Raw genomic sequence first — 15,001 nt, 5'->3', positions numbered from 1 at the left:
GAGAGACAGGGAGACTGACCTGAATCCTCATTAAAACCTGGTTGAGAGTAGTAAGGAGAACAGGGAGAAAGGGCTTACCATCAGTGGATACATTCTGAGCACCTTCCAGGTAGTACCGGACCACACTGATGAGGGAATCTTGGTCCCACGGTTCATAGCGGTCAATGCTAGCAATGGCCAGTTGAAGAAGCCTCAGGAAAAGGGTGGAGGGCAGCTCCCCGTGGATCTGGTCATCTCCAATCAGGATGAACATGTGCAGGTGGTTGCAGACTTGCTGATAGAACCTGTGGGCCAGGAGCTCAGATACCATGCTCCCCTTTATCCCTGTTTTCCCATTAAGCCCAGTGCCAAACCTGAACCCTTAGCCCCAGTCTTCTGAGCCTTCACAGCAGCTCTTAGATTTCTTTTTGGCCTTTTGGCCAGCATAGAGCAAGAGAAGAGCAGCACCTCACATGGGGTTCTTGGTCTCACCTCTGCAACAGCGTTTCCTTTTTGATGTTCTGCTTGACACTAAGGTTTTCTCTGGGGAGATGTTCTTCAATGCTGTCCAGATCTGCCTCTGTATACTGGTCAGGGAAACTGCCCCAGGTTGCCAGGGCTAGCAGACGATGAAGGGTAGTGAGATCCACACCCTTGGGCACCAGCAGGGCCACTGGCTGGCCTAACATTCCAGCATGCCAGCTGGCATCCCGGAGGCACTGGAGAATGGCCTCCTCTGAGCCAGATGGCAGATGGAAGAGGCGGGCCTGGTAAATGCTAGCTGCCAGAGAGATGGCCGTACGGCGCCCTGTACCCAGAGCCCTGGAGAGCAACAGGCCATGCTGCCGGGGCCTGGCCAGCACCCGGACCAGGCGGGCCACGTGCTTGGCCATGGTGTGGCACCGGGCCAGGTGGGTGCTCAGCTTCAGCTGAGCAGCTGAAGTGGACAGCTGCTCCTCTAGGCTCTCCCATTGCCGTTCCAGGTACAAGTTGGGGCTCTCAGAGCTGGACCCTAGTGTTAGCTCCTGACTGAAGACCAGGTCTGAGGGCTTTTCCTGGGGGCGCAGTAGTAGCACTGGTAGCAGAAGGGGTGTGGCCAGGTCCATCTGGGCTGTTTTCTGCCACCAAATCTTGCTTCTGTTTAACTGGAGTTTGTAGCCAGAAGCCTTTGTGCCCTCCTCCTGGCTCATCTTTGGACTTAGGGTTTCTATGGTCTCCCTCTTTACTGGTACTATGGAAGGTGCTCGACCTGAATCACCGGAGGGTGAGCTGGTGGTGACATCCAGGCTGTAAGGGTCCTCCTCCTCCTCTGTCTCACTGCCGCTGTTGCTTATTAAGTCCTCCCACTGGGCCAGCTCTCCTTCAGATTCCACTTCAGGCACTCTTTCTTCCTCCTCTTCCTCCTCCTCCTCCTCAGAGCCCTTGCCCCCGTTCTGGGGTGCTGGTCCACAGCAGAAGACACTCTGAGCTACTCCTAGGAGCAGCTTGGCACAGTAGGAGCGTTCCCTGGGGCTGTCCAGTCGGTCACAGAAGGTTCTCTGGGCCTCGTGCAACCAGAGACGCACCATGTTGCGCATGGCCATCATAATCATCAGGCGGGTGCCACGCAGGCCCGACACCCGGCGCAAGTGCTCCTGATGGCTGGGACAGTCCAGAAAGCCCCGGGAGCCCATCCTGGTGGGCAGCAACTGCAAGCTACCCAGGAGTTGGCTCACAGAGTGCAGGGAGAAGCGGTAATGTGGGTGGAGGGGGGAGGGCAGAAAGCAGCTGCCCACCGCCTCCCAGGCCTCCAGCGAGGCCTGGACGAGGGCTTTTGCTAGAACCACCTCCCGTTCCACAGAGGGAAAGCGCTCAAGCCAGGCCTGGATGCTTGGTGTGTGCCTGCTCAGCAGCATGGCCTGGGTCACACTCCCCAGGGCCAGCACTGTGAAGAGTCGAAAGAGGCGTGGACACAGTGGGCGCTCACAGAAGCCTGGCACTGTGGCGGTGGCAAGGAAGTTGACTACAGGCTGCAGGGTCTGCAATTCCAAGGTGCTGTGGCCATACACCGTGCCATCTACGGCCTGGCGCAGAGTCTCCAACACTGGCTGGCAGCTCTTCCCGGGGTCTGTGGGACACAGACCAACAGTGAGGATAGGCAGGGGTGCGCATGACCGTGTCACTTCATTCTTCCTGTTCCTGCTTCACTGGCTTTACTTCTGGCGCACACAGGGCTCTAAAGGAGTTTTGTACACCTGATGCATTGGGACTCGGTCATGTCTGAGTAAATTGATCTCTGCCCACCCACACTCTCCCTAAAAGTAATTTCTTCTTTCTTCTCCCCACAAACCCTATCTCTGTGACCAATTATTCACTAACAGTCGGAAGGTTTGGAAGCTGAGATGGATGGAAACCTGATCTGACCACAAGAAGAGAGAAGTGCAGCCATCACAATCGGAAGGAGGAATTAGCACATGTGCATTTCTGTAAAGTCAATATTAAGATATGATTTATATAAAATACAATATATGCATTTTAAATATATAGTTCAGTGAGTTTTGATGAATGTATCCACCCACGTAACTGCTGCCCCAGTGATACTTAGAATGCTTCATCATCTCAGAAAGTTCCCTCATGACCCTTTGCCGTCAATCCCCCTACCACGTTGTCCCAGGAACTTCTATCTGATCAGATTTCTATCACTATCGATTAGCTTTTCCTCTTTTACTTTTTTTTTTTTTTTAAGACTTCATTTTATTTATTTTAGAGAGCGAGGTTGGGATAGAGGGAGAGAGAGAATCCCAAGCTTACTCTGTGCTCAGCCGAGCCCAGAGCCTGATACAGGGCTCGATCTCATGACCCCCAAGACCATGACCTGGGCTGAAACCAAGAGCTAGATGCTGAGCTACCCAGGCACCCCACAGCTTTGCCTGTTCTAGAGCTTGAAATATAGGGAATCATATGGTATGTAGTTTGCCAGGTCTGGCTTCTCTCACTCAGCATGATTCTGGGCTTCACCCATGTTTTGTGTGCATCGGTGTGTTTCATTTTACTGGAGTGGTAGCATTCCATTATAAAAATACCAGAATTGTAGGTCCGCTACAATACTGATGGGCATTTAGGTTGTTTCCAGGTTTTGACGATACAAATTAATACTGCTACATACATGTGCTATTGGCCACTCACAAATCTTTCCTTTTTTTAAACCATTTTTTAAAAATGGAGTTTGTTTTCTTACTGAGCTGTAAGAGCTTTTTTATGTATTCTGAGCATAAGTCCTTTTTCAGATATGTGTGTCATATTTCTGTCTATGGCCCATTTTTTCATTTTCTTAAGAATGTCTTTTAAAGGACATAGGTTTTTAATTTTCCTAAGATCTAATTTTTGTGTCATATTTACGAAATCATTGCATCTAACCAAGGTCACACAGATTTTTCTCTTAACATTTTTTGGTAAAGTTTTGTAGTTTTAGCTTTCACATTTAGATCTTTAATTGATTTATAATTAATTTTTGTGTATGTCATGGAGTAGGATTTAAGGTACCCTTTTATCTGCACACAGATATGTAGTTGTTTCAACTCTATTCATTGAAAGGACTACCCGACTGCCCTTTCCCCTGTTGAATTATCTTGGCACAATTGTTGAAAACCAACTGACCACATATGATCATATATCAGATTCTCTGGGTTTTTTTTCCATTAGTTTATCTGTATCCATGTCCTTATACCAATACCCTACTCTCTTGATTACTATAGCTGTATAGTAAGCCATGAAATAACTAGTATAAGCCCTTCCACTTTATTCTTATTTTCCAAAGTAATTTTGGCTCTTCTAGGCCTTTTGCATTTCCATAAGTCTCAGAATGAGTTTATCAATCCTGTCACTTAAAAAGAAGAAGAAGAAGAAGAAGAAGAAGAAGAAGAAGAAGAAGAAGAAGAAGCCTGCTCAGACATAGATTAATCTGGGGAGAATGAGCACCTTAATGATACTGACTCCTCTGACCCATGAACCTCGTATATCTCTCCATTAATTTAAGTCTCATTTATCTCAGCAATATTTAGTAATTTTTAGTGTATATTTCTAACTAAGTTTATTCCTAAATATTTTAAGCTTCCAGATGATATTTTAACTATACTTAAAATTTTTGTTTGTTACTAGGATATAGAAATACTAATGATATCAATAGATTGTATCCTATGACCCTGCTAGATTATTTTTTTAAGATTTTATTTAATTGAGAGAAAGTAAGCAAGAGAGAGAGCACACAATGGAGTGGAAGGGCAGAGGGAGAAGGAGAAGCAGACTCCCCACTGAGCAGGGAGCTTGATGCCAGGGCTGGGACCCAGGACGCTAGGACCATGACCTCAGCCAAAGGCAGATACTTAACTTAATAGACTGAGCCACCCAGGTGCCCTGACCCACCAAATTAAATTCACTTATTTATTCTAGTAGTTTTGTAGGGTTCACTTTTGTTGTTGTTGTTGTTGTAGATTCCTTATGATTCTCTAGGTAGAAAATCATGTTGTACATCAGTAGAGACAGTATTACTTTGTCTTTCCAATTTTAAGGCTTTTATTTCTTATTGCACTGGTGTGGGTCTCTGGTGCAATAGTGAATAGAATCAGTGAAAGTGGACATTGTTGCCTTGTGACTGATCTTTGAAAGTATTTGATATTTCACCCATTGATTATGTACTTACCTATAGGGTTTTTTTTTTTAAGATTTTATTTTTTTATTTATTTGACGGAGAGAGATCACAAGTAGGCAGAGAGGGAGGCAGAGAGAGAGGAGGAAGCAGGCTCCTTGCTGAGCAGAGAGCCCAATGCGGGTCTCGATCCCAGGACCCCAGGGGATCATGACCCTAGCCAAAGGTAGAGGCTTTAACCCACTGAGCCACCCAAGTGCCCCCTTACCTATAGGTTTTAATAGATGCTCTTCATCAAACTGTGAAATTTCCCTTCTAGTCCTAGTTTGCTGAATGTTACCATGAATAGTGTTGAATTTTACCAAGTGCTTTCTCCTTATCTACTGTGATGATCTTACGCTATTCATCATTCTGTTAATGTCATGAATTACACTGATTTTTGAAAGTTGAGTCAACTTTGCATTCTGGGGATATACCGTGTAAGCTACATACCACAGATTTTGATAACATTTTGCTTTCATTATTCAGTTCAAAATATTTCCTAATTTATCTTGTGGTTTCTTAGATGCATGAGTTATTTAGAAGTGTTACTTTATTTTATTTATTTTTTTAGAGAGTGTGAGAGCAGAGGGTGGGGAGGGGCAGAGGAAGAGGTAGAGAGAATCATAAGCAGGCTCCACTCCGGGCATGGAGCCTGACATGGTGTTCAATCTCATGACCCTGAGATCATGAGCTGAGCTGAAATCCAGAACCAGACACTTAGCTATCACACATAGGCACCCCTAGAAGTGTGTTAATTTCAAAGAATTTGGGAATTTTCTAGGTATTTGTTATTAATGAGTTTTATTGTTGTAGTTAGAGAAAATATTCTATAAATTTTAATCCTTTGAAATTTGTTGAGACTTATTTTGTAGCCCAGCATATCATCTGTCTTAGAGAATGTTACTCGTACACTTGGAAAGAAAATGCATTTTGCATTTAATGGGTATGATGTTCTATAAATGTACGTATAGTTGATAGTGTTATGTAGATCTACTTCCTTATTTCCTCTCTCCTGCTCTATCAATTATTGAAAGGAGTGTTAAATCTCCTACTATGATTTTTGTACCTGCTATTTCTCTCAGTTCTATCCATTTTTTAAAAATATATTTTGAAGGTGTTTCAGGTGCATATACATTTAGGACTTTGATATCTTTTTGATTAATTAAATCTTTTAATTAGGGGATGTCCAGTTCTCTATCTCTGGTAATATCCTTTATCTTGAAGGACTTTTTGGAGTGCTTAGGACTTTACATTTAATGTTACTATTCATATGTTTGGTTTGGGGTTTTTTTTTTAAGATTTTATTTATTTGACACAGAGAGAGAGATCACAAGTAGGTAGAGAAGCAGGCAGAGACAGGGGGAAGCAGGCTCTCTGCCAAGCAGAGAGTCCGATGCGGGGCTCGATCCCAGGGCCCTGAGTTCATGACCTGAGCCAAAGGCAGAAGCTTAACCCATTGAGCCATGAAGGCGCCCCATATGTTTGTTTTAAAGTCCATCATACTGTCATTTTTCTTCTAATTTTCCCTTTTATTTTTAACTTCTCTACTGCTCATTTCCTCCTTCCTCTTACATAACTTAAGTATTTTTTATATTTAAAATATTATGTATTTTAAATTATACTCTTTGCTATTATTATTTAGTGATTTTTTTCTATGGTAATATTATGCCTCCTTAATGTGTTGATACTTTTAAGTAATATCATGCCACTTAATACTCCATACCTGACCTTTCCCACTTCCTATTTCACATTGAACAAATGTAAGACTCTTACAGTAGTATAATTTTTACTCATTGCTCCATACCCTATCCTTTTACTAGTGTTCCAATTTATTTTCTACCTCTCCATACATTATCAACTCCATCTAAAACTATTATTACTTAAATTTCACATATGAGTAAAATAATATGCTATTGTCTTTCTCTGATGTATTTCACTTAGCCCAATACATTCTAGCTCCATCTACATCATTGCAAATGAGAGATGAACATACGGGAAGGTGGGGGAGAGGGAAGCAAACCATAAGAGACAGAGAACAAACTGAGAGTTGATGGAGAGAGGATGGTGGGGGGTAGGCTAGATGGGTGATGGGTATTGAGGGCACTTGTGTTGAGCACTAGGTGTTGTATGTAAGTATGAATAATGAATTCTACTCCCGAAGCCAATATTGCACTGTATGTTAACTAACTACAGTTTAAAAATTTGAAAAAAATACAAATATTATTACTTTTCTTTTTAAACTTATTAAAAGATGAAAAAGATAGTTATTTATATGCACCCACATATTTACCATTTCTTGCACTCTTCATTCTTTTCTGTAGACCTGAGTTTCCATATGACACTATTTCCCTTCTGCCTAAAGAACATCTATTAGGCTTTTTTTTTTTTTTAAGAGAGAGTGAGGGGGCAGGGAGCTGGGGTAGGAGGTGGGCAGGCAGTTCAGAGGGAGAGGGATAGAGAAAGAATCTTAAGCAGGATTCCCACCCAGCACGGAGGCTGTTGCAGGATTTGATCTTACATGACCCTGAAATCATGACCTGAGCTGAAATCAAGAGTTGGCCACTTAACCAACTGAGCCACCCAGGTGTCCCTTTTAGCATTTCTTACAGAGCAATTGTAGCAACAGTAAATATTCCCAGCTTTCATGCATCTGCAATACTTTCATTTCATCTGCTTTCAAGAAGGGTATCCTTACTGTATAGAGAATTCTAAGATGACAGGTTCCCCTGCCCCCACCTTTTAGTCCTTGAAATGTGTTGTTCCACTATCCCCTGGATTCTGTTGTTTCTGATGGGAAGTTAACCATCACTCTTAATACAATTTATCTATACATAACATGTTTTTATCTTTTTTCTGACCACTTTCAAGGTTTTTCTTTCTTTGATTTTCTGCTATAAGACTATGATGTGCCTAGGTGTGGCTTTCTTCTTCTTATTTTACTTGGGCGGTAACTGAGCTTTATATTTGAAAAGTTAATATTTCCCAAGAAATTTGGGGAAATTTTGGCCATTATTTCCTCATAGGTATTTTTTCCTGTCCTATTCTCTCTCCTTCTGGACCTCCAGTTATGTGTGTGTGTGTGTGTGTGCGTGTGTGTGTGTATGAAGCTCTATTTTTTTTAAAGATTTTATTTATTTATTTGACAGAGAGAGAGAAAGACAGCCAGAGCAGGAACAGAAGCAGGGGGAGTGGGAGAGGAAGAAGCAGGCTTCCCCGCCAAGCAGGGAGCCTGATGTAGGGCTTGATCCCATGACCCTGGGATCATGACCTGAACTGAAGGCAGATGCTTAAAGACTGAATCACCCAGGCGCCCCTGCCTGAAGCTCTATTCATAGTCAATATATTTCTGTTCCTCAGAACAGTCAGGATTCACTGACTCTTTCTTTTGCTATCTCCAATCTGCTATTAAACCATGCAGTGAATTTTTCATTTCAGTTACTGTATTTTCTTCTTCTAAAATTTCTGTTTAGTTATTTTTAGTAGTTTCCATTTCTTTGCAGAGATTACTTATGTGTTTGTCCATTTGAGTCATATTTTCCATTAACTACCTGAGGATTCTTATAATAGCCATAATAGCTGCTGTAGATATTTGCTAGATTTAACTTCTAGACTATTTTAAGGTCAGTTTTTAATTGACTGTTTTTTTTCTAGATGATGGGTCACATTTTTTTGTTTTATTGTACATTTATTAATTTTTTATATTATACTAGATGTTTCAGTGGCTGTCACCCTGGGATATCTTTTACACTGCCAACTGTAATATACTTCACTCCACAACATTGTTTGCAATTGTTTTCAACCTTCCTGTTGAAATCTCTTCTCAGTTGCTATTCACAGATTTGAATTTACTCTTTCTATTTTCCTCTGACAATTTGATTATTTGTGCAAATTCACCTAAAGGCCCAAATAATATAGTTGTAGAAAATTACATGTTTTAGTGTTACACAGACTTAAATTTTAATCTTGGTCCTGACACTTAACTGGCTTGAGTGTCTTAGGCAAATTATAAAATCTTTTAGTTTCATCATCTTTAAAATGCCCATAATATATCTCTTCTTTTTTAAAGAATGTATTTATTCATTTGAGAGAGAGGCAGAGACAGAGAGAGCACAAGAAGGCGGAGAGGCAGATGGAGAGGGAAAAGCAGACTCCTCACTTGATCAGGGAGCTCCAAGGGGGCTGGATCCCAGGACCTAGAGATCAGGACCTTTCCTGAAGGCCAACATTTAACCATTTGAGCCACCCACATTCCCCTCAAAATCTCCATCTTAATAGGCTTTTATAGACACTAAAGATGACATAGATAAAACACATAGTCCTCAATAAATTATACACCACCTGATTCAAGTATTCTATGTCCTATATTCAGGTCTAACTGGACAATCCAGCTAATGCTTTAGACCACTGACTTCCCTGACTCCAATTCTGCCCATTTCCATGGCCATATTCAAACCTGTCATCATCTAGGGGCACACCACTTTAGAAACTTTAAACTTCAATATTGCTAACTTTTATCACAATTTCCCCTTTCCTTTCTAATCTTTGCTTGTACCAACTCTTACTGAGCACTTACTTACTACTGAGTCTATCAAAATGAGTAAGACAAATCTGAATCTCTCTTCTCATGAAGCTCAGAATAAGCATAAATAAGTAAACATATAATCATAAAACTATGGTTGTCACAGATTTTTTACGGAACACGAGATGAGTGTCTAACCTAGCCTGGAGGCTCGGGTTTCCTAGAGAGCACACTGACTGAGATTATCTGTAAAGAATAAGGACTTACCCAGATACATACAGGGAAGGCAGAAAGGACAGCAATCCCAGAGGCTAGTGGAAGCTTGATTTATTGAATGCCTGTACATAGCTGACTCTAGTTGGAGTACAGCGTGTGAGAGCTTAGAGAAGAAAGCCTCACTGCAAGAAGCCTTGCAAAAGCATTCACCAGTGTTTCAGGTAATGACTATCTGAACCAGGGAAGATGGAATGGAAATAAGTGGAAAGATTTGAGAGATATGTAGAATGCCAAATTGAGAGACAATGTGAATGGATTTTGGTAAGGGGGAGATGTCAATGAGATTCCTGGCTTGAGTGACTGGAAGGATGGTTGTACTAGTTAATAGAGGACAAAAACAGGTTTTAGGGGTAAGATGATGAGTTGAATCTGAAGAGCCAATGGGACAACAAGGTAGAGATACACAGTAAGTAGTTGGATAAACAGGTCTAGTGCTTAGAAGAACATCCTGGCCTGGGGTAAGTATTTAGCAGCCAAACACAGAGATGGTGGATAAGGTCATGGGAGGGTTATGATTGTTCAGGAAGCATACATACAATGAGAAGATACTAAGAATGGATTGCTGAGATTTGGTCTGTAGGTGTCTAACTGGGAGTCAGTAAATATTGTTAGGGACTTTACAGCCTCAAGAGAACACAAGGACTCCTTCCTTCCCTCTACCCAGCTCCTTACCAGAAGCAGCCAGGTGTAGATCCTCCAGCAGGAAGAGGAGGGAGCCTTTAGAATCCAGGTGGTGCCCAGGCCACGGGGCAGTCTGTGCTTGGCCCTGGACCCCTCGACTCAGCAGCAGGCGTAGGTGGATGGGAGTGAAGGCAGGGTGGATGGGGCTGCACACATAGGGATGATGTGGCTCCACGAGCACCTCCACAAAGGTGGACTTCCCGGTCGCCGCCTCTCCAGCCAGAAGCACTGGGTGTCCTTCTGACAGAAGCAGGTCCACCACATACAAGAGCCGTTCAGTCTGTGGCACAGAAGCAGGACTTACTGGGGCAGCACCAGTTTAGGATAGTAATTTAGCTGAAAGCAAAGTCTAGGGGTCTCATCTTAGAGCTGTACTTGCAGAACACTTCATATATTCTTGTGATTGTGAAAACATATCAAAGAACAGGAACAAGTAGACCTTAGCTGGGCCTAGAACATGGACTCCTCCAGGATATCTCCTTGAACCCCAACCCCAACTGCTGCCCCACTGTCTTCACACCTGTGGAGAAGGGCTGAAGGCTCCCAGAGTTCCCCTGATGCGGCTCCCCAGGTAATGGCCAGTGAAGGGGACCAATGTCCCATTATCAGGACACACATGTAGATCAAACACCAAGGCTGAAGGCGGTGGCTCAGGATAGTTGGAGAGGCAGCTAATAGAACCCCTCAAGAAGGTATCAAAGAGGGGCCAGAGCCTGTTCAGTTGGATGTATGGGCAAAATTGTCAGATAGTTACAACAGTTCCATTTGTGATGCACTCACAAATTCCACTCTCCCCTCCGCCCCCACTGACAGTGATGTCACCTGAGTTTTTAACTTCCATGCGCCAGTCCATCTCAGCCCTCTGCATCACCCACTCCCAATCCCGCTCCTGAAGATACCTGGAGGGCAGGTGGGCTCCAAAGCCCCAGATCAATGCAAAAAGAAAGCTGCTGACAGCCAGCAAATGTTTCTTGCGCTGATTAGGTGCATCATCATTATCAACCTGGGACGGGTTCAGAGAGCTGCTTTTTGAGGACTTGAAGCTTTGGGCCACAGGATCGCTAAAGCTGAGGTCTTCTGCAAAGGTCACCATGGCCAGAAGAGGAGCCCAGGCAGGAAAAAGGTTGGGGGGGAGAGAGTAGAGACTGGCTCTGTCACTGTCCACTTTTGGTCCCCTGACCCAAGCCCACCAAAAAACCCATGTGCCAGGCACCAGCTATATGCCAGCTGTCCTCAAGGCCCCTTATCCCCTTATCTCCCTTCCCTTTCCCTTCCCTTCACCTGAGATGTGTGCCTTCTCCCCCTCATCTATCCTCAGGTGGGGGTCAAGCAGACAACGCAAGATACGGGCCAGACTGGTGACTTCAGCCACACCTGGACAAAGAGCCCGCTGCCCGTGAACATGCAGCAGAGAGCTGGCACCCTGGCAGGTGAGGAATTGGAACGTTGCTGGCACCAGCACTTCGGCCAGGTGGTTGAGCTCAGCGACCGTGTGAAGATGCAGGTGGTACTCGTGCGGCAGGGCTGCCATCAGAACGCTAAGCATCCCCTGCCATGTCTGCTCCCCACCACACCAGACCAGGGCACATTGACTCACCACTGTGGGGGACATGCCTGTTGCATCTCCCACCTCCATCAGGAGAAAAGTACCTGGGGGTCGTGCTATCTGCTGACCACTGGGGAGGCTGAGCTGGGAGGCATCTTTCAGGAGGCAAGTGATGGGGTCCAGCCAAGAGGCATTGGCTACCCCATCACATACTATCCAGTGCTGGATCCCCACTGATTCCTGTGGTGGCCCCCTCAGGCCCACAGTCTTATACATGCTGGCTGCACGCAGCAGCCTAGGGAAGACACCATGGTGCCAGCAGGGGCCCTCTAGCCATCCCAGGAACTCCTGGGGGCTGAGGACATTGGGATATAGGTGCGTGACTTCCACCGGCTGGCAGCCCTGGGTTGAGGCATCCTCCCTGGCCGCCAGCTGATTCTGGATCTTAAATAAGCTGTGCCAGCAAGTGGTCTTGCCACTGCCTGCGGGGCCCAGGAGTATAATACCCAAAGCCCGGCCCAGAGCCTGGCTCAGCTGCTCTAGGGACCCCAAAATATCAGGGCTGGGATGAATGCCTATCTGCAGCAATTCCTCCACCAGCAATGGCTTCCTTGGCGTGTATGCCTCAGGCTCTGCAAGCACCTGCCTGGCATTAGGGAAAAGCCCACAGAGCAGCTCTTGGAGGTTGTGCAGGTGGAGACCACTGAGGGTGCTGAACAGTGGCGAGCGTAGCAGAGCACGCAGGAGGGCAGCCTCTTCGGTCACAGCCAGGCTGTAGGGCTGCTGGGACCTGGGCTCCTCCTTGGTCACATTTAAATTCTGTATCATGTCTTCCAGTATTTGCTGGAGCAGAGGCAAACGGCAGGGCAGGGGTGCCGACACCAGCTCAAGCTCTAGGGAGAAGAATTTAGATAAGCGGGAAGCCATGCGGGAGGCATCCCGCATCCCTGCACCTAGCAGGGTCAGCTCTGCCACTTGCTGAAGGTCAGGCAGTGTCAAGGCCACAGGCCGCAGAAGCAAGTGCAGGTTGGCAGGCACAGCAGGGCTCAGGGAACGCAGTGTCAGGAGAGAGCCGTAGCCAAGGCGTATGTATACGTGGTGTTTCTCAAAGAAGCCACTGCCGAGGAGCTGGGGTTGTGTGGGGTCAACAGTGCTGGGGCTTCGGGAGGCCGCCTGGTACAGTGGGGCATAGAGGTGGTGCAGTTCAGCCAGACGCTGGCCCAGGGCAGACAGCAAGCCAAGGGGCAGGCGCTGAGCCGCTTCCAACAGCAGCCAGGCACCACCCTGCAAGGCACCATTCAGGTAGTTGCTTAGGCTCTGGGCCTCTATCTGAGGCAGGCAAGGCATTGTCACCAGCTGGCGCCCCAGGGCCCGTGCTAGGCTCTTCACTGTGGTTGCCTTGCCTATTCCATCAGGGCCCAGTAGAGTCCCACAGGCCACCTCCTCCAAGGCCAGCAACAGTACCAGGGCTGGCCGCTCAGGCAGCAGGCTGGGCAGAGACCCCAATCTGGGACCCAGGTACTCATAATTGTACAGGAAGGACCGGCCAAGAACGTCTATCCAGCATGCAGCTGGCGACGGAGAAGTCACAGCAGATGCGATAGTCTTGAGACTCTGCAGGGGACTCTGGGGGATGACATGAGGTGAGCCCAGGTGATATTTGAGTTGGCGAGCCCAGTGGAAATCTGTCAGATCACTGACCTGGTGCTCCTGCAGCAGCTGTGCTATATCCCGGTGAGTCACTGCCATGGCCAGCAGGGCACTGAGCAGGCTGGCCTGGCGGACAGAGCCCAGGGGCTGCTCACCCTGGGAGGCCCTCTGGGCCCGTATAAAATTCACCAGTGCCTCAAGCTTGCACACATGCACGCGGACCATGGCAGGGGTCTTCCCCTCCAGCAGAGCCTCCTCCATCTCTGCCCGCCATACGACCTCCTCTGCCACCAGCACACACTGCCACGGGAAGGCCTGGACTATGTGTAGCCAGTGGTGGGCAAACAGCTGTGGGGCCAGCTGGCTTTCCTGGGGCAGCTGCTTAGAGGCCTCATCTAGCGATGGGCCCAGAGTGAGGCGGGAAGCCACACAACCCTGCAACTTGTGTACCAGGGCCCGACGCAGGCACTTCTCCAGAGAGGCCAGCCACTTGGGGAGATCTGAATGCAGAGGAATGGACCTCGGCAGCTTCACCTCCTCGCCGCCTGCCCCTAGCACTGCCAGCGCCTCCACCCAAGTCAATGCGTTTGGGCTTGCCTCCCGGTCATCCACCTTTTCATCAAGTGGTCTGGACGTGAAGCTCACAGCGTGCACATGAGGAAAGCAGCGCCGTACCCATAGCTGGGCCTCGCAGGACTCCAGGGGGGCAGCCAGCAGGGCCACCAGCTCGCTGTCGCTGAGGAAGAAGAGGCGGGGGAAATGAGCGCACACCCGATAGAGCACACTCTTCAGGGCCATAATGATGCCCTCCAGCTCCACGGAGCCTGCCTGAAGCAGCTGTTGCAGCTGCTGGCCTTGGAAATGAGGGCTCCGCTTGACACTGGGCACGATAAGTGACAGAACCCAGGGGTCATCTACAGAGATCTGCATCAGGGTCCGATACTGATCGTCTGTGGCCTTGAACCGGGAGTTCTGCGGTGAGAGGAGATAGAAGTGAGGGAAGCTCTCCCTCCCCGCCTGAGCCCCATGACAACACAGTAGCCCTTGTCCACCTGCCTCACCCTTCTTCCCTACCAGGTCAGAACTAGGAAACTCGATCTTCATCTCATGCAGAACTTTATTCAGAAAAATCCACTGCTGCTGGAAAGTCACCCACACCTCCAGCAAGGCACCTGTGTGAGCAGTGAGAGGAACACTGGAGGGAGACTGGGGTTTTAGCTTCTGCTAGGGGGTCCAGCTGGTCCTGACCTCTCAGGGTGCCCCACCCCAAAATACTCAGCAGGACCCAGGGACCTTGTTTGGAAGACAGCAAACTTTCACTGTGAATAAGATTTCAACTGGTCACTTCAGCCCAAGAAGTGGCTCTGGAGGGGATCCTCACTTTGTCCTTCTGATCTTGCCCCCACTCAACCCCCACCTCTTAACCCCATCCCTCCAGGCTAACCCACCTCAGGTCTTACCCATTCATCCAGCTAGAGGTCTGCACTCACTCAGGCTATGCATGATGGTCACCCACTCCAAAGCTGCTTTGTTTAAGTCTCCCGATTTTTGGATGGCCAGGATCTTGAACAATACCTGAAGACTTTCCTGGATAGAATCCTGCAGGCTGCCATAATCTAAGGAAGAGTGCGTTCCAGCTGAGCTGAGCTGGCAGTTGATGGCGCAAGGGCAGAAATGACTAATA

At 47.0% G+C, this 15,001-nt stretch overlaps 1 protein-coding gene across 1 annotated transcript in view; it reads right to left on the bottom strand.

The window, feature by feature from the left end:
• Positions 1-15,001, bottom strand: part of DNHD1 (dynein heavy chain domain 1) — a 69,111-nt gene that overhangs the window by 11,465 nt on the left and 42,645 nt on the right. The window contains 8 exon segments of the mRNA XM_059134811.1: positions 79-284; positions 472-2,086; positions 10,113-10,401; positions 10,642-10,834; positions 11,021-11,198; positions 11,403-14,289; positions 14,392-14,489; positions 14,808-14,933. Of these exon segments, the coding sequence (XP_058990794.1) occupies positions 79-284; positions 472-2,086; positions 10,113-10,401; positions 10,642-10,834; positions 11,021-11,198; positions 11,403-14,289; positions 14,392-14,489; positions 14,808-14,933 (5,592 nt within the window).

The sequence above is a fragment of the Mustela lutreola genome, chromosome 1 (assembly GCF_030435805.1).
Source record: "Mustela lutreola isolate mMusLut2 chromosome 1, mMusLut2.pri, whole genome shotgun sequence".
Taxonomy (NCBI): Eukaryota; Metazoa; Chordata; class Mammalia; order Carnivora; family Mustelidae; genus Mustela; species Mustela lutreola.
The sequence above is the reverse complement of the archived record's forward strand: the minus strand, read 5'-3'. Positions and strand labels throughout refer to the sequence as shown.